Genomic DNA, 26,422 nt, shown 5'->3' with positions numbered 1-26,422 from the left:
TTTCCACCATCAACTGACAGAATTATATTGATTTGAGAAACTGATTCTCATATTGAGTTATCGTATAATTGTGTTTCCTACTCTGAATGTTTAACCTCATGAATTTGTTCTGCACCATAATATTACTGTTGCACTGTTTTGTTGCTTGTTTCTGGTAATTTATGTTGCACACTGTGCTTTGGTAACACTGGTCATGGCCAAGCCAATAAAGCCATTTTGAATTTTTATTTGATCAAGCTTTGTACTGTACTAGTCCATGCATCATTCATTAACTCACAACCAACACCAGAATTAAATATTACAGGGACAGCACAGACAAGCCACAGTTAACAGTCAGCATGGGTGCACATCAGTGCACCAAGAAACATTTAATTTACCAAATGTATGTGGATTACTATTGCAAATTGGAGGTGTCTAATCAATCTTGATATGCCAAATACAACCCCTGGCAAAAATTATGGAATCACCGGCCTTGGAGGATGTTTATTCAGTTGTTTAATTTTGTAGAAAAAAAGCAGATCACAGACATGACACAAAACTAAAGTCATTTCGGACATCTGAAATTGCTGGCTAAGGCTAAGCGTAAATTTGGTAAGATTGTAATTCACGTCGGCAGTAATGACACTCGGTTACGCCAATCGGAGGTCACTAAAATTAACATTGAATCGGTGTGTAACTTTGCAAAAACAATGTCGGACTCTGTTGTTTTCTCTGGGCCCCTCCCCAATCAGACCGGGAGTGACATGTTTAGCCGCATGTTCTCCTTGAATTGCTGGCTGTCTGAGTGGTGTCCAAAAAATGAGGTGGGCTTCATTGATAATTGGCAAAGCTTCTGGGGAAAACCTGGTCTTGTTAGGAGAGACGGCATCCATCCCACTTTAGAGGGAGCAGCTCTCATTTCTAGAAATCTGGCCAATTTTTTGGGATCCTCCAAACTGTGACTGTCTAGCGTTGGGACCAGGAGGCAGAGCTGTGGTCTTATACACCTCTCTGCAGCTTCTCTCCCCCTGCCATCCCCTTATTACCCCATCCCCGTAGAGACGGTGCCTGCTCCCAGACCACCAATAACTAGCAAAAATCTATTTAAGCATAAAAATTCAAAAAGAAAAAATAATATAGCACCTTCAATTGCACCACAGACTAAAACAGTTAAATGTGGTCTATTAAACATTAGGTCTCTTTCTTCTAAGTCCCTGTTGGTAAATGATATAATAATTGATCAACATATTGATTTATTCTGCCTAACAGAAACTTGGTTACAGCAGGATGAATATGTTAGTTTAAATGAGTCAACACCCCCGAGTCACACTAACTGTCAGAATGCTCGTAGCACGGGCCGGGGCGGAGGATTAGCAGCAATCTTCCATTCCAGCTTATTAATTAATCAAAAACCTAGACAGAGCTTTAATTCATTTGAAAGCTTGTCTCTTAGTCTTGTCCATCCAAATTGGAAGTCCCAAAAACCAGTTTTATTTGTTATTATCTATCGTCCACCTGGTCGTTACTGTGAGTTTCTCTGTGAATTTTCAGACCTTTTGTCTGACTTAGTGCTTAGCTCAGATAAGATAATTATAGTGGGCGATTTTAACATCCACACAGATGCTGAGAATGACAGCCTCAACACTGCATTTAATCTATTATTAGACTCTATCGGCTTTGCTCAAAAAGTAAATGAGTCCACCCACCACTTTAATCATATTTTAGATCTTGTTCTGACTTATGGTATGGAAATAGAAGACTTAACAGTATTCCCTGAAAACTCCCTTTTGTCTGATCATTTTTTAATAACATTTACATTTACCCTGATGGACTACCCTGCAGTGGGGAATAAGTTTCATTACACTAGAAGTCTTTCAGAAAGCGCTGTAACTAGGTTTAAGGATATGATTCCTTCTTTATGTTCTCTAATGTCATATACCAACACAGAGCAGAGTAGCTACCTAAACTCTGTAAGGGAGTTAGAGTATCTTGTCAATAGTTTTACATCCTCATTGAAGACAACTTTGGATGCTGTAGCTCCTCTGAAAAAGAGAGCTTTAAATCAGAAGTGTCTGACTCCGTGGTATAACTCACCAACTCGTAGCTTAAAGCAGATAACCCGTAAGTTGGAGAGGAAATGGCGTCTCACTAATTTAGAAGATCTTCACTTAGCCTGGAAAAAGAGTTTGTTGCTCTATAAGAAAGCCCTTCGTGAAGCTAGGACATCTTTCTACTCATCACTAATTGAAGAAAATAAGAACAACCCCAGGTTTCTTTTCAGCACTGTACCCAGGCTGACAAAGAGTCAGAGCTCTATTGAGCTGAGTATTCCATTAACTTTAACTAGTAATGACTTCATGACTTTCTTCGCTAACAAAATTTTGACTATTAGAGAAAAAATTACTCATAACCATCCCAAAGATGTATCGTTATCTTTGGCTGCTTTCAGTGATGCCGGTATTTGGTTAGACTCTTTCTCTCCGATTGTTCTGTCTGAGTTATTTTCATTAGTTACTTCATCCAAACCATCAACATGCTTATTAGACCCCATTCCTGCCAGGCTGCTCAAGGAAGTCCTACCATTATTTAATGCTTCAATCTTAAATATGATCAATCTATCTTTGTTAGTTGGTTATGTACCACAGGCCTTTAAGGTGGCAGTAATTAAACCATTACTTAAAAAGCCATCACTTGACCCAGCTATCTTAGCTAATTATAGGCCAATCTCCAACCTTCCTTTTCTCTCAAAGATTCTTGAGAGGATAGTTGTAAAACAGCTAACTGATCACCTGCAGAGGAATGGTCTATTTGAAGAGTTTCAGTCAGGTTTTAGAATTCATCATAGTACAGAAACAGCATTAGTGGACTTATCTCTGTGCTTGTTCTGTTGGACCTCAGTGCTGCTTTTGATACTGTTGACCATAAAATTTTATTACAGAGATTAGAGCATGTCATAGGTATTAAGGGCATTGCGCTGCGGTGGTTTGAATCATATTTGTCTAATAGATTGCAGTTTGTTCATGTAAATGGGGAGTCTTCTTCACAGACTAGGGTTGATTATGGAGTTCCACAAGGTTCTGTGCTAGGACCAATTTTATTCACTTTGTACATGCTTCCCTTGGGCAGTATTATTAGACGGTATTGCTTAAATTTTCATTGTTACGCAGATGATACCCAGCTTTATCTATCCATGAAGCCAGAGGATACACACCAATTAGCTAAACTGCAGGATTGTCTTACAGACATAAAGACATGGATGACCTCTAATTTCCTGCTTTTAAACTCAGATAAAACTGAAGTTATTGTACTTGGCCCCACAAATCTTAGAAGCATGGTGTCTAACCAGATCGTTACTCTGGATGGCATTTCTCTGATCTCTAGTAATACTGTGAGAAATCTTGGAGTTATTTTTGATCAGGATATGTCATTCAAAGCGCATATTAAACAAATATGTAGGACTGCCTTTTTGCATTTACGCAATATCTCTAAAATCAGAAAGGTCTTGTCTCAGAGTGATGCTGAAAAACTAATTCATGCATTTATTTCCTCTAGGCTGGACTATTGTAATTCATTATTATCAGGTTGTCCTAAAAGTTCCCTAAAAAGCCTTCAGTTGGTTCAGAATGCTGCAGCTAGAGTACTGACGGGGACTAGCAGGAGAGAGCATATCTCACCCGTGTTGGCCTCCCTTCATTGGCTTCCTGTTAATGCTAGAATAGAATTTAAAATTCTTCTTCTTACTTATAAGGTTTTGAATAATCAGGTCCCATCTTATCTTAGGGACCTCGTAGTACCATATTACCCCATTAGAGCGGTTCGCTCTCAGACTGCGGGCTTACTTGTAGTTCCTAGGGTTTGTAAGAGTAGAATGGGAGGCAGAGCCTTCAGCTTTCAGGCTCCTCTCCTGTGGAACCAGCTCCCAATTCAGATCAGGGAGACAGATACCCTCTCTACTTTTAAGATTAGGCTTAAAACTTTCCTTTTCGCTAAGGCTTATAGTTAGGGCTGGATCGGGTGACCCTGGACCATCCCTTGGTTATGTTGCTTTAGACGTAGACTGTGGGGGGGTTCCCATGATGCACTGTTTCTTTCTCTTTTTGCTCCGTATGCATCACTCTGCATTTAATCATTAGTGATCGATCTCTTTTTCCTGGTTCTTTCCCTCAGCCCCAACCAGTCTCAGCAGAAGACTGCCCCTCCCTGAGCCTGGTTCTGCTGGAGGTTTCTTCCTGTTAAAAGGGAGTTTTTCCTTCCCACTGTGGCCAAGTGCTTGCTCATAGGGGGTCGTTTTGACCGTTGGGGTTTTTCATAATTATTGTATGGCCTTGCCTTGCAATGTGGAGCGCCTTGGGGCAACTGTTTGTTGTGATTTGGCGCTATATAAGAAAAAAGTTGATTGATTGATTGATTGATTTCAAATGGCAACTTTCTGGCTTTAAGAAACACTATAACAAATCAGGAAAAAAAATTGTGGCAGTCAGTAACGGTTACTTTTTTAGACCAAGCAGAGGGAAAAAAATATGGACTCACTCAATTCTGAGGAATAAATTATGGAATCACCCTGTAAATTTTCATCCCCAAAACTAACACCTGCATCAAATCAGATCTGCTCGTTAGTCTGCATCTAAAAAGGAGTGATCACACCTTGGAGAGCTGTTGCATCAAGTGGACTGACATGAATCATGGCTCCAACACGAGAGATGTCAATTGAAACAAAGGAGAGGATTATCAAACTCTTAAAAGAGGGTAAATCATCACGCAATGTTGCAAAAGATGTTGGTTGTTCACAGTCAGCTGTGTCTAAACTCTGGACCAAATACAAACAACATGGGAAGGTTGTTAAAGGCAAATATACTGGTAGACCAAGGAAGACATCAAAGCGTCAAGACAGAAAACTTAAAGCAATATGTCTCAAAAATTGAAAATGCACAACAAAACAAATGAGGAATGAATGGGAGGAAACTGGAGTCAACGTCTGTGACCGAACTGTAAGAAACCGCCTAAAGGAAATGGGATTTACATACAGAAAAGCTAAACGAAAGCCATCATTAACACCTAAACAGAAAAAAACAAGGTTACAGTGGGCTAAGGAAAAGCAATCGTGGACTGTGGATGACTGGATGAAAGTCATATTCAGTGATGAATCTCGAATCTGCATTGGGAAAGGTGATGATGCTGGAACTTTTGTTTGGTGCCGTTCCAGTGAGATTTATAAAGATGACTGCCTGAAGAAAACATGTAAATTTCCACAGTCATTGATGATATGGGGCTGCATGTCAGGTAAAGGCACTGGGGAGATGGCTGTCATTACATCATCAATAAATGCACAAGTTTACGTTGATATTTTGGACACTTTTCTTATCCCATCAATTGAAAGGATGTTTGGGGATGATGAAATCATTTTTCAAGATGATAATGCATCTTGCCATAGAGCAAAATTGTGAAATCATTCCTTGAAAAAAGACACATAGGGTCAATGTCAAGGCCTGCAAATAGTCCGGATCTTAATCCAACTGAAAATCTTTGGTGGAAGTTGAAGAAAATGGTCCATGACAAGGCTCCAACCTGTAAAGCTGATCTGGCAACAGCAATCAGAGAAAGTTGGAGCCAGATTGATGAAGAGTACTGTTTGTCACTCATTAAGTCCATGCCTCAGAGACTGCAAGCTGTTATAAAAGCCAGAGGTGGTGCAACAAAATACTAGTGATGTGTTGGAGCGTTCTTTTGTTTTTCATGATTCCATAATTTTTTCCTCAGAATTGAGTGATTCCATATTTTTTTCCCTCTGCTTGGTCTAAAAAAGTAACCGTTACTGACTGCCACAATTTTTTTTCCTGATTTCTTATAGTGTTTCTTAAAGCCAGAAAGTTGCCATTTGAACTGACTTTAGTTTTGTGTCATGTCTGTGATCTGCTTTTTTTCTACAAAATTAAACAACTGAATGAACATCCTCCGAGGCCGGTGATTCCATAATTTTTGCCAGGGGTTGTAAGATCACATTGACATACCTACACAGATATCTGGAATGGTACATCCCAAGTTGCAATAAAAGTTAACAATTTTTTTGTTGGACGGACAGAAAGACAGACAGACAGACAGACACACACAGACAGACAGACAGACAGACAGACACACACACACACACACTCGCAAGCAGCAGATTGTGGTTACTAAACAGTACTAACCTAGTTTTTCTGTTGTTGCTTGGACGTTCTCTTCATACATCTTCAAGACTTTGTCATTTTCATTCGTCTTTGGCATCATACAGCTTAATCTTGGGCTGGAGGCCATAACAGGAGACACTGAAGGCTTTGAGTCATCCAAAGATTCCATCTTTGTGGCACAGCTGGCAACAGTCAGATAGTGACAGAATTAAATATCATTATACTCACTCACCTTCCACCTCTTACTCCAAATAAGGATTGTGCTGGACCCTGTCCCAGCAGTCACAGGGCGTGAGGCAGGGTACACCCTTGGACAGGACACCAGTCTGTCACAGAGTATCATTACAAAGAAAAAAAAAAAATCTTCCTGTCATAATAAAATGCAGCATCACGTTTAACAGGTGCTGACTGCCATTAGAAACACCTAGAAAGTCGTTCGGATAGCTTTCCATAATCCAAACAGGTGGTTGGACATTTTGAGAGCTGTGAGGGTAGGAATCAATCCCAGCACACACTGTGCAACAGTGAATAGCCCCGAAACAGCTCCTGGTAAGCCTCTTACATGCATGCAGTAAAGTCAGGTAATGTTTCTCCTGTTTCTTGGAACAGAAATAAGCAAGAACATATGAATATAGCAGCATGCAGAAAATAAGTTGCTTTTGCCAACTTAAAATCCTCTTTGGAGCATTCACCCTTACATGTATGTGAGAAGAAGATGTATGTAAGAAGAACTGAAAATGCACTGCACCTCCTAAAGACCTCCTAAAGAGGAGACTTTAAACATGCAAGAGCTGAAAGAGGCTGCTGTAAAAGCCTAACAGAAAAAAAAAAAACAATACGCTGATGTTAGTGAGACCCATGGTGATTCATGTACTGGAAACAATAGATATGGAGCCAACGATTAACTAGTATTCACTTTAGGATCCAGAATATGTCAATAGTTTAAAGTTATGATGTCCATTTAGATTGTTTAAAGGCTGTGAAAAAGCATGCAAATCATCATTGTAGACATGTAACTTCACATATTTCAGTCCTATAGAGATACATTTCAGCACACAAAAGCGTCAAGTTCACAAGAAGGTGAAACACTAAAATCACCAAAACAACTTTCCTGGTCACAATTTGAGCTTTTTTGCCCCCAAAGTTTGCATGAATACAGTGATTAGCCTTGTCCATAAGCCATTACCTGGGATAAGCGATCAAGCTTGACCTTCGGGGTTTACCTTGAGGTCAAAGAAAACCTAAAGTAGGACAAATTTCATATTTGAGTAAAACATGTCGTGTAAGCCACTGCAGTGAGGTCACCTCATCGGACCGTGTCAACAGTCCTCCTGTCACATCTTGTATCTCTGCCTTCATTTAATTTATTTCAGACCTGACAGCTGCTGAAGTGTTAGCAATTTCCGACCATACAGCTCGTAACTCAGTCTTGTTCCTATTTAATTATCTTCAATATTTCTCCCCTCATGGTGTCGAGGAAGTCGGCTTGGAAGTTTTCAGCAGTCACGATGATGCTTTCAGTGGATGCAGTCTGTGAAGGTTGCTCCGGGCTGGCTGGAGTAGGTTGGTTCTGCCTCGTGGTTCTTTTAGCTCACTGGCTACTAGCTGTAAGCTTAATCTTCTCCAATTTTTTATCCATTCAAGTTCATATATTGCGGTCGGTTCAGCTCTTGGGTAGTTTGAGGCAATCCACAGGATAATTTAGATAAGTTTTACAAGGAAAAGTGGCATTTTAAGACGTATATATCAATAATTCTGCAGGAGCCCATGGATAAGCGTCTTACTCCATGTGCTGCTGACTCTGCCCCCACAGTCATGGTTTTTGATGCATCAGTCAAACCATCTAATCAATTCAGTCAATGCAAATGTTCTCTTTGAAAATAATAGGTTTTAGAGCAATGTGTGCCGCATCTGTGTGAACAGTGTTAAAGGCCCTTTAAAACAAACTTGAGTGCAACAAGATCTGACAGCTGATGGAAAGTTATTAAATATTTGATAGCAGTGTACACAAAAGCAGATTTACCAAATACTTTGACATGAAGAGAGGATGCACTTGACATTGTGTTGATGGAGTGCACATTTTAAACCAAGCTGAACTGATCCCAAAAAACTGAAGGAGACATACCATGAAGAATTTTGAATACAAGGTTCACCTTGAGCTGGGAAAAAAGCACGTGTACTGGCAACATATTGGCCTGTAGGAACTCACCAGCAATGACATATGTTCTGACCTATTTGCCTAAAATAAAACATATTACCTTGTTCTAGGAAAAGTGCACTCTATCTCCACATTTTTTAGTTAGCCCAAAGTAACATGACGTACAGGATGGAGAAAGGCTGCAAATTACATTCAGATTGGTCTTTGAAACACAAAATGGCCATTGTGACAAGATGGTGTAGAAATTTTCAATTATTAATTTATTTTCATTTATATAGCAACAAATCACAACTGAGCTGCCTCAAGGCACTTCACACAAGTAAGGTCTAACTTTATTAACCCCCAGAACAGCAGTGGTAAGGAAAAACTCCCTCTGAGGAAGAAACCTCAAGCAGACCAGACTCAAAGGGGTGACCCTCTGCTTGGGCAATGCTACAGACATAAATTACAGAGCAATTCACAAAACGAATATACAGGAAATGCTGCTGGTACACAGGACAGGAGGGTCTCCAGCACAAATACCACACCATTCTCTGGTTGGAGCTGCACCTTAAACAGAGAGAAAAAAAAAAAAACAGAATCAGGCATCAGAAAGGCAAGAAATACAGTATAATTTGCAAGCATTAAACAACAAGAAAAACAGGAAATACTAAGGTGGCCGCCGGCCACTAAACCCTAAGAATCACTAAAAAACCCAGAATTTAGGTAACGTTTCCTAATAAAATGAATTAAAAGAGTAAAAGCATAGAACTATACTATGCCAGTATGCTAGCCATAGGAAAGGGAAAATAAATGCATCTTAAGTCTGGATTTGAAAGTCTCTACAGAATCTGACTGATTTATTGAGGCAGGGATATCATTCCACAGAACAGGGGCACGATAAGAGAAAGCTGTATGACCTTATTCACCCGAGGGACACAAAGTAGTCCTGCATCCTGAGAAAACAAACCCGGGCCGATACGTAGGGTTTAAGTAGGTCAGCTAGGAATGGAGGTGCCAGTCCGTGAACAATTTTATACAGGGTGGGCCAATAAAATGTTACCACTTTTTGATCATACAAAAGTTTTTGAAAAGAGAACTTATTCGAAAATTTTATTTAGAAACTTGTAACAGGAGCATCAAATTAACATTTGATACCAAAGGTTTCCCACTTTGTCTCTTGTTTTCTGCAACAAACTCCTCCTAGGGATTTTGTCCAATGCACTTCAAATTTCTTTCAGATCATGCAGAGACGATACTAATCAAAAGTTATCAAAAGCTTATCTCTATGTCGAAGGGTGTGGCCGCTATGGTGCCACAATTTTGACTATTTGCCATGGAACATTATACTTAAACAGGTACTGATGTCACACAGTTAACCCAATCAACTTCCTCACTGCGGCCATATGCACGACCCCCAAAATGTCAAATTTCGGATCCGGCCGGACGACTTTGCAAAGTTTGGTGAGTTTTTGAGAAGGGGAAAGGGCCGAAATTTGGATTTTAAGAGTGAGAATAATAATAATAATAATAAACAGCGCAATAACAATAGGTTCCTCATAGGACGCTGTCTGACTCGGGCCCTAACAATAAACAGCGCAATTACAATAGGGTCCTATATGGGCAGTCAAATACGGGCCCTCGTTCCGCGTGACTGCCTACCCAGGCCTGCGCGTCCCCTTGTGACCAGATGTGGACATGTGCATACAGGGGAAACCACTCATCCCACAGTTCAAATTTCAAGCAAATCACTCAGTGCATGAAGGAGTTATGACATGTTGATGGTTCATCCACGATGGGGTGCTCAGAGCACAAACCGAGGGGGCAGGTTCAGGGGCAAACTATCATCACATGTGAAGTTTCAAGTTCTAGAAATTTTCAAAAACCCCTCTGCATTGGGGTTTTTTCGTCATAGCCTCATGAAATTCGGTACACATATCTACCATGCTAGGACACACAAAAAAGTCTCTTAACGTCATGATGAAATGTCGACAAGAAGTCGGCCATTTTGATTTAAAGTTTCATTTTTGAGGTAATTTTTGCCGTTTTTGGCCATTTCCAATACTTACATTTGAACGAACTCGTCCTAGGGATTTCATCCAATCATCTTCAAATTTGGTCAACATCATCAGGACACAATGGTGATCAAAAGTTATCAAAGAATGTAATTAGGTCAAAAGGCGTGGCTGCTAGGGTTAGTCAAACTTTGGCGAGCTTTTCGGAGGGCGTTGTTTCACTTCAAACGGCTGTCACGCCCACATACTTAATTGTAGATCCTTCAAACTTGCTGGACATGATGAGGGCTCCGCCCTGAACGTCTGCATATATTAACTTCCCAACTCCGCCATAGCGCCCCCCGGTGTTAACAGGAAGTGTGCTATTTTTACTTTAACAGGTCCTGATGTCATGAATTTTCTTGTCATTTTGGCATGATTTCCACATGTTGTATTTGAACAAACTCCTAGGGATTTTGATCAATGCAATTCAAATTTCTTTCACAGCATCAAGAGACGATAATGATCAAAAGTTATCGAAAGCTTTTCTCTATGTCGCAGGGTGGGCCGCAATGATGCCGCCATTTTGACCATTCACCACGGAACATTATACTTAAACAGGCACTGATGTCACATAGTTAACCCAATCAACTTCATTCCACTTCTAAAACATGCAGAACAAATTGGTGAACGTAGGCAATGAACGCTGTGAAGTTACGAGTAACGGCGTCTGTGTGGCGGCGTGCCGAATATTGCCCATTCGCCATGAAATTACGTTCTTCCTTTTGACGGCTTTAATTTTGTCACATCATCATGAAAATTGATACACAGGTCGAGCATGACAACCTCTTACAATTCATAGGGGCGACGCCCATGGGCGGGGCAAAATGCCTCAATAGCGCCCCCTTGCAACTTTCAAAAACCCCTCCACTTAGGGGTTTTTTTTCCGAGTAGGGAGATGAAAATTGGTACACGTGTGACTTGCATAGACGTACAAAAAAGTCTCTTGCACCATGAGTCTACTCCAAACAGGAAGTCGGCCATTTTGAATTTTCTTCTCATTTTAGCGTGATTTCCACATTTCCACTCCTAGGGATTTTGTCCAATGCACTTCAAATTTCTTTGACAGCATCCAAAGATGATAATGACCAAAAGTTATCGAAAGCTTTTCTCTATGTTGAAGGGTGTGGCCGCTATGGTGCCGCCATTTTGACCCTTTGCCATGGAACATAATTGATAACTCCTTCATGCTTTGCCTGACTGACTTGAAACGTCACATGTATGATGACGGTTGGCCCCTGAACACACCTGGCCCCTCTGTTTGTACACTGAGCGACCCTAGTCTAGTGGATGAACAATCAACATGTCATAACTCCTTGATGCACTGTGATTTGTGGTTGCCCCTGCATGCACATGCCCACATGTGGTCACAAGGGCACCCACTGGCCTGGGTAGGCGGTTGCGCGGAACGAGGGCCCGTATATGACTGCTTCAAGTCCTAGTTATTATTATTATTATTGCCACTTTTGAAATCGAAATTTCGGCCTCTTCCCATGCTCAAAAACTCACCAAACTTTCCAAAGTCGTCCGGCTGGATCCGAAATTCGATATTTTGGGGGCATCGCACATTGTCGCAGAAAAATCACAAAATAGCACCCCCTAGAACTTTGTAAAAAACCCCTCTACATTGGGATTTTTTCGTCGTAGCCTCATGAAATTCAGTACAGATATTTACCATGCCAGGACGCACGAAAAAGTCTCTAACTGTCATGGTGAAATATTGACAGAAGGTCGGCACTTTGGTTTTAAGTTTCGATTTTGAGCAAATTTTTGCCATTTTTGGCCATTTCCACTACTTACATTTGAACGAACTTGTCCTAGGGGTTTCATCCGATCGTCTTCAAATTTGGTCAAAATCATCACAACACAATGGTGATCAAAAGTTATTAAAAGATTCTACTTAAGTCAAACGGCGTGGCTGCTAGGGGTTGTCAAACTAAAGTGAGCTTTTCGGAGCACGCCATTTCACTTCAAACGGCTGTCACGCCCACATACTTCATCGTAGATCCTTCAAACTTGCTGGACATGATGAGGGCTCCGCCCTGAACGTATACATATCTTAAGTTCCCACCTGCACCATAGCACCCCCCGGTGGTGGCGGGAAAGTACTATTTTTACTTTAAGAGGTCCTGATGACACATACTTAACCCAATCAACTTCACTCCACTTCTAAAACATGCAGAACAAATTGGTGAACGTAGGCGATGAACGCCGTGAAGTTACGAGCAATGGCGTCCGTGTGGCGGCGTGCCGAGTATTGACCATTCGCAATGAAATTACGTTCTTCCTTTTGACAGCTTTAATTTTGTCACATCATCATGAAAATTCATACACAGGTCAAGCACGACAACCTCTTACAATTCATAGGGGCGTCGCCCATGGGCGGGGCAAAATGCCTCAATAGTGCCCTCTTGAAACTTTCAAAAACCCCTCCACATAGGGGGTTTTTTGGAGTAGGGAGATGAAAATTGGTACACGTGTGACTTGCATAGACGTACAAAAAAACTCTCTTGCACCATGGGTCTACTCCAAACAGGAAGTCGGCCATTTTGTTTAAAATTTTAACTGTGTGATGAGTGGTTACCCCTGCATGCACATGCCCACAGGCGGTTGCGCGGAACGAGGGCCCATATATGACCAGTCATAGTTATTATTATTATTATTATTATTATTCTCACTTTTGAAATCGAAATTTCGGCCTCTTCCCATGCTCAAAAACTCACCAAACTTTCCAAAGTCGTCCGGCCGGATCCGAAATTCGATATTTTGGGGGCGTCGCACATGGTTGCAGAAAAATCGCGAAATAGCGCCCCCTAGAAATTTTCAAAAACCCCTCCGCATTGGGCTTTTTTCGTCGTAGCCTCACGAAATTCGGTACACATATTTACCATGCCAGGACGCAAGAAAAAGTCTCTTACTGTTATGGTGAAATATAGACAGGAAGTGGGCCATTTTGATTTTAAGTTTCGATTTTGAGCAAATTTTTGCCATTTTTGGCCATTTCCACTACTTACATTTGAACGAACTCGTCCTAGGGATTTCATCCGATCGTCTTCAAATTTGGTCAAAATCATCACAACACAATGGTGATCAAACGTTATCAAAAGATTCTAATTAAGTCAAAAGGCGTGGCTGCTAGGGGTCGTCAAACTTTGGCGAGCTTTTCGGAGCACGCCATTTCACTTCGAACGGCTGTCACGCCCACATACTTCATCGTAGATCCTTCAAACTTGCTAGAAATGATGGGGGCTCTGCCCTGAATGTCTACATATCTTAAGTTCCCACCTGCGCCATAGCGCCCCCCGGTGGTAGCGGGAAATGTCCTATTTTTACTTTAAGAGGTCCTGATGTCACATACTTAACCCAATCAACTTCATTCCACTTCTAAAACATGCAGAACAAGTTGGTGAATATAGGCGATGATTGCCGTGAAGTTACGAGTAACGGAGTCTGTGTGACGGCGTACTGAATATCGCCCCTTCGCCATGAAATTGCATTCTTTCTTTTGACGGCTTTAATTTTGTCATATCATCATGAACATTGATACACCGGTTGAGCACGAAAACCTCTTACAATTCATAGGGGCGTCGCCCATGGGCGGGGCAAAATGCCTCAATAGCGCCCCCTTGAAACTTTCAAAAACCCCTCCCCATAGGGGTTTTTTTGGAGTAGGGAGATGAAAATTGGTACACGTGTGACTTGCATAGACGTATAAAAAAGTCTCTTGCACCATCAGTCTACTCCAAACAGGAAGTTGGCCATTTTGAATTTTCTTCTCATTTTGAAATGATTTTCACATGTTGTATTTGAACAAACTCCTCCTAGGGATATTGTCCAATGCACTTCAAATTTCTTCAAGATCATCCAGAGACAATACTGATCAAAAGTTATCCAAGGCTTTTCTCTGTGTCGAAGGGTGTGGCCGCTATGGCGCCGCCATTTTCACCCTTAGCCATGGAACATAATACTTAAACAGGTACTGATGTCACATAGTTAACCCCATCAACTTCCTTCCACTTCAGAAACATGCAGAACAAGTTCTTGAACGTAGGCGATAATTGCTGTGAAGTTACGAGTAACGGCGTCTGTGTGGCGGCATGCCGAATATCGCCACATTCGCCATGAAATTACGTTCTTCCTTTTGACGGCCTTAATTTTGTCATATCATCATGAAAATTGATACATAGGTCAAGCACGACAACCTCTTACAATTCATAGGGGCGTCGCCCATGGGCGGGGCAAAATGCCTCAATAGCGCCCCCTTGAAACTTTCAAAAAACCCTCCTCTAGGGGTTTTTTTGGAGTAGGGAGATGAAAATTGGTACACGTGTGACTTGCACAGATGTACAAAAAAGTCTCTTGCACCATGGGTCTATTCCAAACAGGCAGTCGGCCATCTTGAATTTTCGTGTCATTTTGATGTGATTTCCACGTTGTATTTGAAAGAACTCCTCCTAGGGATTTTGTCCAATGCACTTCAAATTTCTTTGACAGCATCCAAAGATGATACTGACCAAAAGTTATCGAAAGCTTTTCTGTATGTTGAAGGGTGTGGCCGCTTTGGTGCTGCCATTTTGACCCTTCACCATGGAACATTATACTTAAACAGGTCCTGATTTCACATAATTAAACAAACCAACTTCATTCCACTTCTCAAACATACAGAACAAGTTGGTGAATGCAGGCGATGATCGCAGTGAAGTTACATGTAATGGCGTCCATGTGGCAGCGTGCCGAATATTGTCCCTTCGCCATGAAATTATATTCTTCCTTTTGATGGCTTTAATTTTGTAATATCATCACGAAAATTGATATACAGGTACAGCACAACAACCTCTTTCAATTATTAGGTGCGTCACCCATGAGCGTGTCAAAATGCCTCAATAGTGCCCCCTTGAATCTTTCAAAAAACCCTCCCCATAGAGCTTTTTTTGGAGTAGGGAGATGAAAATTGGTACACATGTGTGACTTGTATAGATGTACAAAAAAGTCTCTTGCACCATTGGTCTACTCCCAACAGGAAGTTGGCCATTTTGAATTTTCTTGTCATTTTGGCGTGATTTCCACATGTTGTATTTGAACGAACTCCTCCTAGGGATTTTGTCCAATGCACTTCAAATTTCTTCAAGATCATCCAGAGACAATACTGATCAAAAGTTATCCAAGGCTTTTCTCTGTGTCGAAGGGTGTGGCCGCTATGGCGCCGCCATTTTCACCCTTAGCCATGGAACATAATACTTAAACAGGTACTGATGTCACATAGTTAACCCCATCAACTTCCTTCCACTTCAGAAACATGCAGAACAAGTTCTTGAACGTAGGCGATAATTGCCGTGAAGTTACGAGTAACGGCGTCCATGTGGAGGCATGCCGAATATCGCCCCATTTGCCATGAAATTACGTTCTTCCTTTTGACGGCCTTAATTTTGTCATATCATCATGAAACGTGATACATAGGTCAAGCACGACAACCTCTTACAATTCATAGGGGCGTCGCCCATGGGCGGGGCAAAATGCCTCAATAGCGCCCCCTTGAAACTTTCAAAAAACCCTCCTCTAGGGGTTTTTTTGGAGTAGGGAGATGAAAATTGGTACACGTGTGACTTGCACAGATGTACAAAAAAGTCTCTTGCACCATTGGTCTACTCCCAAAAGGAAGTTGGCCATTTTGAATTTTCTTGTCATTTTGGCGTGATTTCCACATATTGTATTTGAACGAACTCCTCCTAGGGATTTTGTCCAATGCACTTCAAAATTCTTTCACAGTATCCAAAGATGATATTGATCAAAAGTTATCGAAAGCTTTTCTCTATGTTGAAGGGTGTGGCCGCTATGGTGCCGCCATTTTGTCCTTTCGCCATGGAACATCAAGTCATGATAACTCCTTCATGCTTTGCCTGATTGACTTGAAATTTCACATGTATGATGACGGTTGGCCCCTGAACATACCTGGCCCCCTCTGATTGTACACTGAGCACCCCCCTAGTAATGTCTTGATGCATTGTGTGAAATTTTAACTTCCTTCCAACATGGACATTCAGTTTTTGAGAATTGCCTACCTGACACAGATTTACTATAACGTACCACACTGTTTGTATTTTTGAATGATTGCTGTAAATGAAGTCTAAGAAATAGTCACTGATTTGGAAATGTTCATGTTTTCATCCCGACGTTTCTCAGAAAATGCTGCAGGCCTTAATTTAGGAAATTATGTATGATCCGACTAGTCGACTAATCGCAAAAATAATCGTTGACTAGTCGACTATCAAAATAGTCGTTTGTGGCAGCCTTAGCTGTGTCTGATGATTTGCGGACGTTACTGTTGGATTTTATAACGCGTCGCCGGTAAAACTCAATTTGTGACGATAATCCAGCATTAACGTCTGCAAATCATCAGACACAACAGGGTTATTCCCATTATAATCCAATTCCATCGTTTGCACGGTTTATTTTTCTGTAAGCAATTCGGTTGGCGAAGCTTACCGTAGCAACATGCCAACCTGGAAATTCTGTGAGCAGACCCACATATTTCTCCAGCTCATCAACTGCATTGAGTAATTCCATATCAGAATCCACATCAATACTTTCGTATGACAGATTAAATTCACCCATTTCGGCATCGTCATCACTGCACTAGATTCTCTGGCTCTCAACTGACAGCGCCATTATTGACATCTGCGTAGCAACGTGGTCAGGGCATGGAGTAATACATCAAATGTGTAAAGGTTGAATATTTTGCCACCATCAACGTGATATTTTATGGTCTGAAATCTCACAAGATTAACCAATCAGATTTGCGGAACAAATGTATTTGGATTAGGATACAGTATTAATCTTTCATTGCAGTGGTTGCACTATCGATTCTAGATTCAGGACCACTGTGGTTTACATCACACATCACCACAAAACAAAAATGTCTTGACCTTCGGGGCTTGCCCTTCACCATTCTTTTCCAAAGTTTTGAAAAACGGTACGACAGCTAATAAGACATATTGTTAAACAACTTTAATTAAGCCATCCATTCCTTTAAAATTTTAATTAGTTGTTCTGTGGTACGTCACGCAATCCTTCACTAAAGGCCCTTACTCTTGTAGGGGACTAAATTTCAGTATGGCCGGGTTTAATTTTCAATTTAATGTGTTACATGATGGAGTCATTAAAACCCTCTGCCTCCCTGCATGCAGGCGGAGGAGAGGTGGGTTCCTGTGTGTGAGGAGAGGAGGGGCGGGTGGGCGGCCAGAGTTTGCACCGTCTCCATCCCCCTCTCTCGCACACAGAGAGATGTGTTCCGAGGGTCACCTCAGGGCAAGCTCTGGCTAGGGGTGGGCACCGATCCTCAGCTCAGACGGCAGGAGACTGCCTCAGGCTGGGTGTGCGTGCGTGCTTGTCTCTGCTGCCACCACCTTCTGAAGAACGTTCATGATCTTTCTGCAGGTTTACCTATGGAAACCTTGTTACGACTTTTAGTTCCTCTAGATAGTCAAGTTTGATCATCTTCTCAGTGTTCTGCCACGGCTGTGTTCCGACCCGGGTGAGGTCGATCCGAGGACCTCACTAAACCATCCAATCAGTAGTAGTGATGGGCTGTGTGTACAAAGGGCAGGAACTTAATCAATGCGCGCTTATGACCGGCGCTTACTGGGAATTCCTCGTTCATGGGAAATAATTGCATTCACCATTCCCCATCATGAGTGGGATTCATGGGGTTACCCACACCTCTCGGCAAAGGATAGGCACACGCTGATCCGATCAGTGTGGTGCACATGTAGGCACAGACATCTCAGGGCATCACAGACATGTTATTGCCTTATCTCGTGTGGCCGAACACCAATTGTCCCTCTAAGAAGTTGACGCAAACCACATGGGCCCGCGTAACTAGTTAGCATGCTGGACTCTTGTTCGTTGTGGGAATTAACCAGACAAATCGCTCCACCAACTAAGAATACCCATGCACCACCACCCAAATTTACACCAGATCAAATTCCTTGTATGTAAGCACTTACTTGGCAATAAATTTGATTCTGATAAAATGTACTAATACAATAGTCTTCCTGTACATCATACACAATGCTAATAAATAAATAAATAATAAATATAATAACAAAATACAAATTTTAACCAATAATGTATTTTAAACAAACGCACCCCAATTATCTGTTTATTTGCCATACCTGGGCCTGCCAATGTCGTGACACGATCCTGTTCGGGAGCACACTCTGGATTTCCGGTGGTGTTGACTAGACCAAGAAGAGGATTTTCTTATTGAAGAGGAAATTATGTGAGAGGAGGCTTGGGAACAGGAAGACTTGTGAGACTGTGAATATGATAAACACCTCATCCTCCCATGACTCTTGACATCACCTCTTCCTTTAATGGAATAGTCCTGATATAAAACAAGAAGGAAAATTAAGTCAGTTGCGTTACTATGTCTGTTGCAGCTATACAGTAAAGTGTATGTGACAGTTTATAAGTCTGCTTGATGTCTACATTCATTTCATTGTGTGGTAAGAATTTTATTCAAATCCCACATTATGGAACCCCACATTCCATCTTTGGATACAAGCACAAACATACTGCACAAGATGATTTTGGAGACAAGAAGGCTTTCATCCACAATCTTGTCCCCTCAACCTGGCTTCCTGATTAAAGTTATTTTAATAAAGGTCTCCTCACTGCCAGTCTTGGGCTCCAAAAAACAACGGAAGGAGAACTTCAGAATTAGTAAACAGAGTGAAGTCCTATGGGTTTAGCAGAAGACTTTGTCTCCTCCATGGCTTTTTGGAGCCCTACATTTCTGTTCTTTTTGGATGAATGATAAAGGTCCATTTGTGGTTTGTGCTACACTGTCAAATGCCAACATGCCATGCGACAGCCTTCTTACAGATAGGAGGAAAAAAAAAAAAAAGATTATCATCATGAAAATTGATACACAGGTCGAGCACGACACCCTCTTACAATTCATAGGGGCGTCGCCCATCAAGTCATAATAACTCCTTCATGCTTTGCCTGATTGACTTGAAACTTCACATGTATGATGACGGTTGGCTCCTGAACACACCCAGCCCCTATGTTTGTACACTGAGTGCCCCCTAGTGGATGAACAATCAACATGTCATAACTCCTTGATGCATTGTGTGATTTGTTTAAAATTTTAACTGTGTGATGAGTGGTTGCCCCTGCATGCACATGCTCACATGTGGTCACAAGAGAACACACTGCCCTGGGTAGGAGGTCGCGTGGAACGAGGGCACGTATATGACTGCTTGCAGTCCTAGTTATTATTATTATTATTATTATTATGATTTATTAGGGCCCGAGTAGGCAACGTCCTACGAGGACCCTATTGTAATTGGGCTGTTTATGATTATTATTATTATTATTATTATTATTATTCTCACTCTTGAAATCGAAATTTCGGCCTCTTCCTGTGCTCAAAAACTCACCAAACTTTCCAAAGTCGTCCGGCCGGATCCGAAATTCGATATTTTGGGGACATCGCACATAGTCGCAGAAAAATCGCGAAATAGCGCCCCCTAGAAATTTTCAAAAACCCCTCCGCATTGGGCTTTTTTCGTCGTAGCCACACGAAATTCGGGACACATATTTACCATGCCAGGATGCACGAAAAAGTCTCTTACTGTCATGGTGAACTATCGACAGGAAGTCGGCCATTTTGATTTAAAGTTTCGATTTTGAGCAAATTTTTGCCATTTTTGGCCAATTTACACTACTTACATTTGAACGAACTCGTCCTAGGGATTTCATCCGATCGTCTTCAAATTTGGTCAAAATCATCACAACACAATGGTGATCAAAAGTTATCAAAAGATTCTAATTAAGTCAAAAGGCGTGGCTGCTAGGGGTCGTCAAACTTTGGCGAGCTTTTAGGAGCACGCCATTTCACTTTGAACGGCTGTCACGCCCACATACTTCATCGTAGATCCTTCAAACTTGCTGGACATGATGAGGGCTCCGCCCTGAACATCAACATATCTTAAGTTCCCACCTGCGCCACCTGGTGGCGGGAAAGGTCCTATTTTTACTTTAAGAGGTCCTGATGTCACATACTTAACCCAATCAACTTCATTCCACTTCTAAAACATGCAGAACAAATTGTTGAACGTAGGCGATGAACGCCGTGAAGTTACGAGTAACGGCGTCCGTGTGGCGGTGTGCCGCATATTGACCATTCGCCATGAAATTACATTCTTCTTTTTGACGCCTTTAATTTTGTCATATCATCATGAAAATTGATACACAGGTCGAGCACGACAACCTCTTACAATTCATAGGGGCGTTGCCCATGGGCGGGGCAAAATGCCTCAATAGCGCCCCCTTGAAACTTTCAAAAACCCCTCCACCTAGGGGTTTTTTGGGAGTAGGGAGATGAAAATTGGTACACGTGTGACTTGCACAGACGTACAAAAAAGTCTCTTGCACCATGGGTCTACTCCAAACAGGAAGTCGGCCATTTTGAATTTTCTTCTCATTTTGGCGTGATTTCCACATGTTGTATTTGAACGAACTCCTCCTAGGGATTTTGTCCAATGCACTTCAAATTCCTTCCACATCACCCACAGATGATACTGACCAAAAGATATCGAAAGCTTTTCTTTATGTCGAAGGGTGTGGCCGCTATGGCGCTGCCATTTTGACCCTTCGCCATGGAACATTATACTTAAACAGGTACTGATGTCACATACTTTACACCATCAACTTCCTTCCACTTCTAAAACATGCAGAACAAGTTGGTGAACATAGGCGATGATCGCCGTGAACTTACGAGTAACGGCTTTTAGTGTGGTGGCGTACCGAATATCGCCCCTTCGCCATGAAATTACGTTCTTCCTTTTGACAGCTTTAATTTTGTCATATCATCATGAAAATTGATACACAGGTCATGCATGACAACCTCCTACAATTCATAGGGGCCTCGCCCATGGGCGGGGCAAAGTGCCTCAATAGCGCCCCCTTGAAAATTTCAAAAAACCCTCCCCATAGGGGTTTTTTGGAGTAGGGAGATGAAAATTGGTACACGTGTGACTTGCATAGACGTACAAAAAAGTCTCTTGCGCCATGAGTCTACTCCAAACAGGAAGTCGGCCATCTTGAATTTTCTTCTCATTTTGAAATGATTTCCATGTTGTATTTGAACAAACTCCTCCTAGGGATTTTGTCCAATGCACTTCAAATTTCTTTGACAGCATCCAAAGATGATACTGACCAAAAGTTATCGAAAGCCTTTCTCTATGTTGAAGGGTGTGGCCGCTATGGTGCCGCCATTTTGACCCTTTGCCATGGAACATCAAGTCATGATAACTCCTTCATGCTTTGCCTGATTGACTTGAAACTTCACATGTATGATGACGGTTGGACCCTCAACACACCCAGCCCCTCTGTTTCTACACTGAGCGCCCCCTAGTGGATGAACAATCAACATGTCATAACTCCTTGATGCACTGTGTGATTTGTTTAATATTTTAACTGTGTGATGAGTGGTTGCCCCTGCATCCACATGCCCACATGTGGTCACAAGGGCACCCAGTGGCCTGGGTAGGCGGTTGGGCGGAACGAGGGCCCGTATATGACTGCTTGCAGTCCTAGTTATTATTTATTATTATTATTATTATTATTATTCTCACTTTTGAAATCGAAATTTCGGCCTCTTCCTGTGCTCAAAAACTCACCAAACTTTCCGAAGTCATCCACCCGGATACGAAATTCGATATTTTGGGGACGTCGCACATGGTCGCAGCGAAATTGCGAAATAGAGCCCCCTAGAAATTTTCAAAAACCCCTCCGCATTGGGCTTTTTTAGTCGTAGCCTCACGATATTCGGTACACATATTCACTATGCCAGGACGCACAAAAAAGTCTCTTACTGTCATGGTGAAATATCTGCACGAAGTCGGCCATTTTGATTTTAAGTTTCGATTTTGAGCAAATTTTTCCCATTTTTGGCCATTTTCACTACTTACATTTGAACGAACTCGTCCTAGGGATTTCATCCGATCGTCTTCAAATTTGGTCAACATCATCACAACACAATGGTGATCAAAAGATATCAAATGATTCTAATTAAGTCAAAAGGCGTGGCTGCTGGGGGTAGTCAAACTTTGGCGAGCTTTTGGGAGCACGCCATTTCAGTTCGAACAGCTGTCCCGCCCACATACTTCATCGCAGATCCTTCAAACTTGCTGGACATGATAGGGGCTCCGCCCTGAACGTCTACATATCTTAAGTTCCCACCTCCGCCATAGAGCCCCCCCGGTGGTGGTGGGAAATGTCCTATTTTTACTTTAAGAGGTCCTGATGTCATAACCCAATCAACTTCATTCCACTTCTAAAACATGCAGAACAAGTTGGTGAATGTAGGCGATGAACGCTGTGAAGTTACGAGTAACGGCGTCCATGTGGCGGCGTGCTGAATATTGCCCATTCGCCATGAAATTACGTTCTTCCTTTTGACGGCTTTAATTTTGTCACATCATCATGAAAATTGATATACAGGTCAAGCACGACAACCACTTACAATTCATAGGGGTGTCGCCCATGGGCGGGGCAAAATGCCTCAATAGCGCCCCCTTGAAACTTTCAAAGACCCCTCCGCATAGGGGTTTTTTTGGAGTAGGGAGATGAAAATTGGTATACATGTGTGACTTGCATAGAGGTACAAAAAAGTCTCTGCACCACAGGTCTACTCCAAACAAGAAGTCAGCCATTTAGAATTTTCTTGTCATTTTGCCATGATTTCCACACAATGGGCCTCATCGATCTATGTTCAATTCAATCAATCAATCAATTTTTTTTATATAGCGCCAAATCACAACAAACAGTTGCCCCAAGGCGCCTTATACTGCAAGGCAAGGCCATACAATAATTATGTAAAACCCCAACGGTCAAAACGACCCCCTGTGAGCAAGCACTTGGCTATAGTGGGAAGGAAAAACTCCCTTTTAACAGGAAGAAACCTCCAGCAGAACCAGGCTCAGGGAGGGGCAGTCTTCTGCTGGGACTGGTTGGGGCTGAGGGAGAGAACCAGGATAAAGACATGCTGTGGAGGGGAGCAGAGATCGATCATTAATGATTAAATGCAGAGTGGTGCATACAGAGCAAAAGAGAAAGAAACAGTGCATCGTGGGAACCCCCCAGCAGTCTACGTCTATAGCAGCATAACTAAGGGATGGTTCAGGGTCACCTGATCCAACCCTAACTATAAGCTTTAGCAAAAAGGAAAGTTTTAAGCCTAATCTTAAAAGTAGAGAGGGTGTCTGTCTCCCTGATCTGAATTGGGAGCTGGTTCCACAGGAGAGGAGCCTGAAAGCTGAAGGCTCTGCCTCCCATTCTACTCTTACAAACCCTAGGAACTACAAGTAAGCCTGCAGTCTGAGAGCGAAGCGCTCTATTGGGGTGATATGGTACTACGAGGTCCCTAAGATAAGATGGGACCTGATTATTCAAAACCTTATAAGTAAGAAGAAGAATTTTAAATTCTATTCTAGAGTTAACAGGAAGCCAATGAAGAGAGGCCAATATGGGTGAGATATGCTCTCTCCTTCTAGTCCCCGTTAGTACTCTAGCTGCAGCATTTTGAATTAACTGAAGGCTTTTTAGGGAACTTTTAGGACAACCTGATAATAATGAATTACAATAGTCCAGCCTAGAGGAAATAAATGCATGAATTAGTTTTTCAGCATCACTCAGACAAGACCGTTCTAATTTTAGAGATATTGCGTAAATGCAAAAAAGCAGTCCTACATATTTGTTTAATATGCGCTTTGAATGACATATCCTGATCAAAAATGACTCCAAGATTTCTCACAGTATTACTAGAGGTCAGGGTAATGCCATCCAGAGTAAGGATCTGATTAGACACCATGTTTCTAAGATTTGTGGGGCCAAGTACAATAACTTCAGTTTTATCTGACTTTAAAAGCAGGAAATTAGAGGTCATCCATGTCTTTATGTCTGTAAGACAATCCTGCAGTTTAGCTAATTGGTGTGTGTCCTCTGGCTTCATGGATAGATAAAGCTGGGTATCATCTGCGTAACAATGAAAATTTAAACAATACCGTCTAATAATACTGCCTAAGGGAAGCATGTATAAAGTGAATAAAATTGGTCCTAGCACAGAACCTTGTGGAACTCCATAATTAACTTTAGTCTGTGAAGAAGATTCCCCATTTACATGAACAAATTGTAATCTATTAGACAAATATGATTCAAACCACCGCAGCACAGTGCCTTTAATACCTATGGCATGCTCTAATCTCTGTAATAAAATTTTATGGTCAACAGTATCAAAAGCAGCACTGAGGTCTAACAGAACAAGCACAGAGATGAGTCCACTGTCCGAGGCCATAAGAAGATAATTTGTTACCTTCTCTAATGCTGTTTCTGTACTATGATGAATTCTAAAACCTGACTGAAAGTCTTCAAATAGACCATTCCTCTGCAGATGATCAGTTAGCTGTTTTACAACTACCCTTTCAAGAATTTTTGAGAGAAAAGGAAGGTTGGAGATTGGCCTATAATTAGCTAAGATAGCTGGGTCAAGTGATGGCTTTTTAAGTAATGGTTTAATTACTGCCACCTTAAAAGCCTGTGGTACATAGCCAACTAACAAAGATACACTCAACAAAAATATAAATGCAACACTTTTGGTTTTGCTCTCATTTTGTATGAGATGAACTCAAAGATCTAAAACTTTTTCCACATACACAATATCACCATTTCCCTCAAATATTGTTCACAAACCAGTCTAAATCTGTGATAGTGAGCACTTCTCCTTTGCTGAGATAATCCATCCCACCTCACAGGTGTGCCATATCAAGATGCTGATTAGACACCATGATTAGTGCACAGGTGTGCCTTAGACTGTCCACAATAAAAGGCCACTCTGAAAGGTGCAGTTTTATCACACAGCACAATGCCACAGATGTCGCAAGATTTGAGGGAGCGTGCAATTGGCATGCTGACAGCAGGAATGTCAACCAGAGCTGTTGCTCATGTATTGAATGTTCATTTCTCTACCATAAGCCGTCTCCAAAGGCGTTTCAGAGAATTTGGCAGTACATCCAACCAGCCTCACAACCACAGACCATGTGTAACCACACCAGCCCAGGACCTCCACATCCAGCATGTTCACCTCCAAGATCGTCTGAGACCAGCCACTCGGACAGCTGCTGAAACAATCGGTTTGCATAATCAAAGAATTTCTGCACAAACTGTCAGAAACCGTCTCAGGGAAGCTCATCTGCATGCTCGTCGTCCTCATCGGGGTCTCGACCTGACTCCAGTTCGTCGTCGTAACCAACTTGAGTGGGCAAATGCTCACATTCGCTGGCGTTTGGCACGTTGGAGAGGTGTCCTCTTCACGGATGAATCCCGGTTCACACTGTCCAGGGCAGATGGCAGACAGCGTGTGTGGCGTCGTGTGGGTGAGCGGTGTCAATGTTGTGGATCGAGTGGCCCATGGTGGCGGTGGGGTTGTGGTATGGGCAGGCGTCTGTTATGGACGAAGAACACAGGTGCATTTTATTGATGGCATTTTGAATGCACAGAGATACCGTGACGAGATCCTGAGGCCCACTGTTGTGCCATACATCCAAGAACATCACCTCATGTTGCAGCAGGATAATGCACGGCCCCATGTTGCAAGGATCTGTGCACAATTCTTGGAAGCTGAAAATGTCCCAGTTCTTGCATGGTCGGCATACTCAGCGGACATGTCACCCATTGAGCATGCTTGGGATGCTCTGGACCGGCGTATACGACAGCGTGTACCAGTTCCTGCCAATATCCAGCAACTTCACACAGCCATTGAAGAGGAGTGGGCCAACATTCCACAGGCCACAATTGACAACCTGATCAACTCTATGTGAAGGAGATGTGTTGCACTGCATGAGGCAAATGGTGGTCACACCAGATACTGACTGGTATCCCCCCCCCCCAATAAAACAAAACTGCACCTTTCAGAGTGGCCTTTTATTGTGGGCAGTCTAAGGCACACCTGTGCACTAATCATGGTGTCTAATCAGCATCTTGATATGGCACACCTGTGAGGTGGGATGGATTATCTCAGCAAA

General features: G+C 42.1%; 1 protein-coding gene across 5 annotated transcripts in view; it reads right to left on the bottom strand.

Annotated features, from left to right (window-relative positions):
- Positions 1-26,422, bottom strand: part of LOC117512923 (protein SON) — a 451,527-nt gene that overhangs the window by 337,573 nt on the left and 87,532 nt on the right. For 4 of the 5 annotated variants that reach the window (XM_034173153.1, XM_034173176.1, XM_034173169.1 and 1 more), the window contains exons 5-7: positions 18,623-18,717; positions 18,506-18,514; positions 6,165-6,325 (exon numbers count right to left, since the gene is read on the bottom strand). In XM_034173153.1, the coding sequence (XP_034029044.1) occupies positions 6,165-6,325; positions 18,506-18,514; positions 18,623-18,717 (265 nt within the window). The remainder of the gene's footprint in view (positions 1-6,164; positions 6,326-18,505; positions 18,515-18,622; positions 18,718-26,422) is intronic. The other variant, XM_034173185.1, reaches the window with a different exon arrangement.

This window comes from Thalassophryne amazonica, chromosome 1 (assembly GCF_902500255.1).
Source record: "Thalassophryne amazonica chromosome 1, fThaAma1.1, whole genome shotgun sequence".
Lineage (NCBI taxonomy): Eukaryota > Metazoa > Chordata > Actinopteri > Batrachoidiformes > Batrachoididae > Thalassophryne > Thalassophryne amazonica.
Note: the sequence above shows the minus strand (reverse complement) of the source record. Positions and strands in the feature narration are given on the sequence as shown.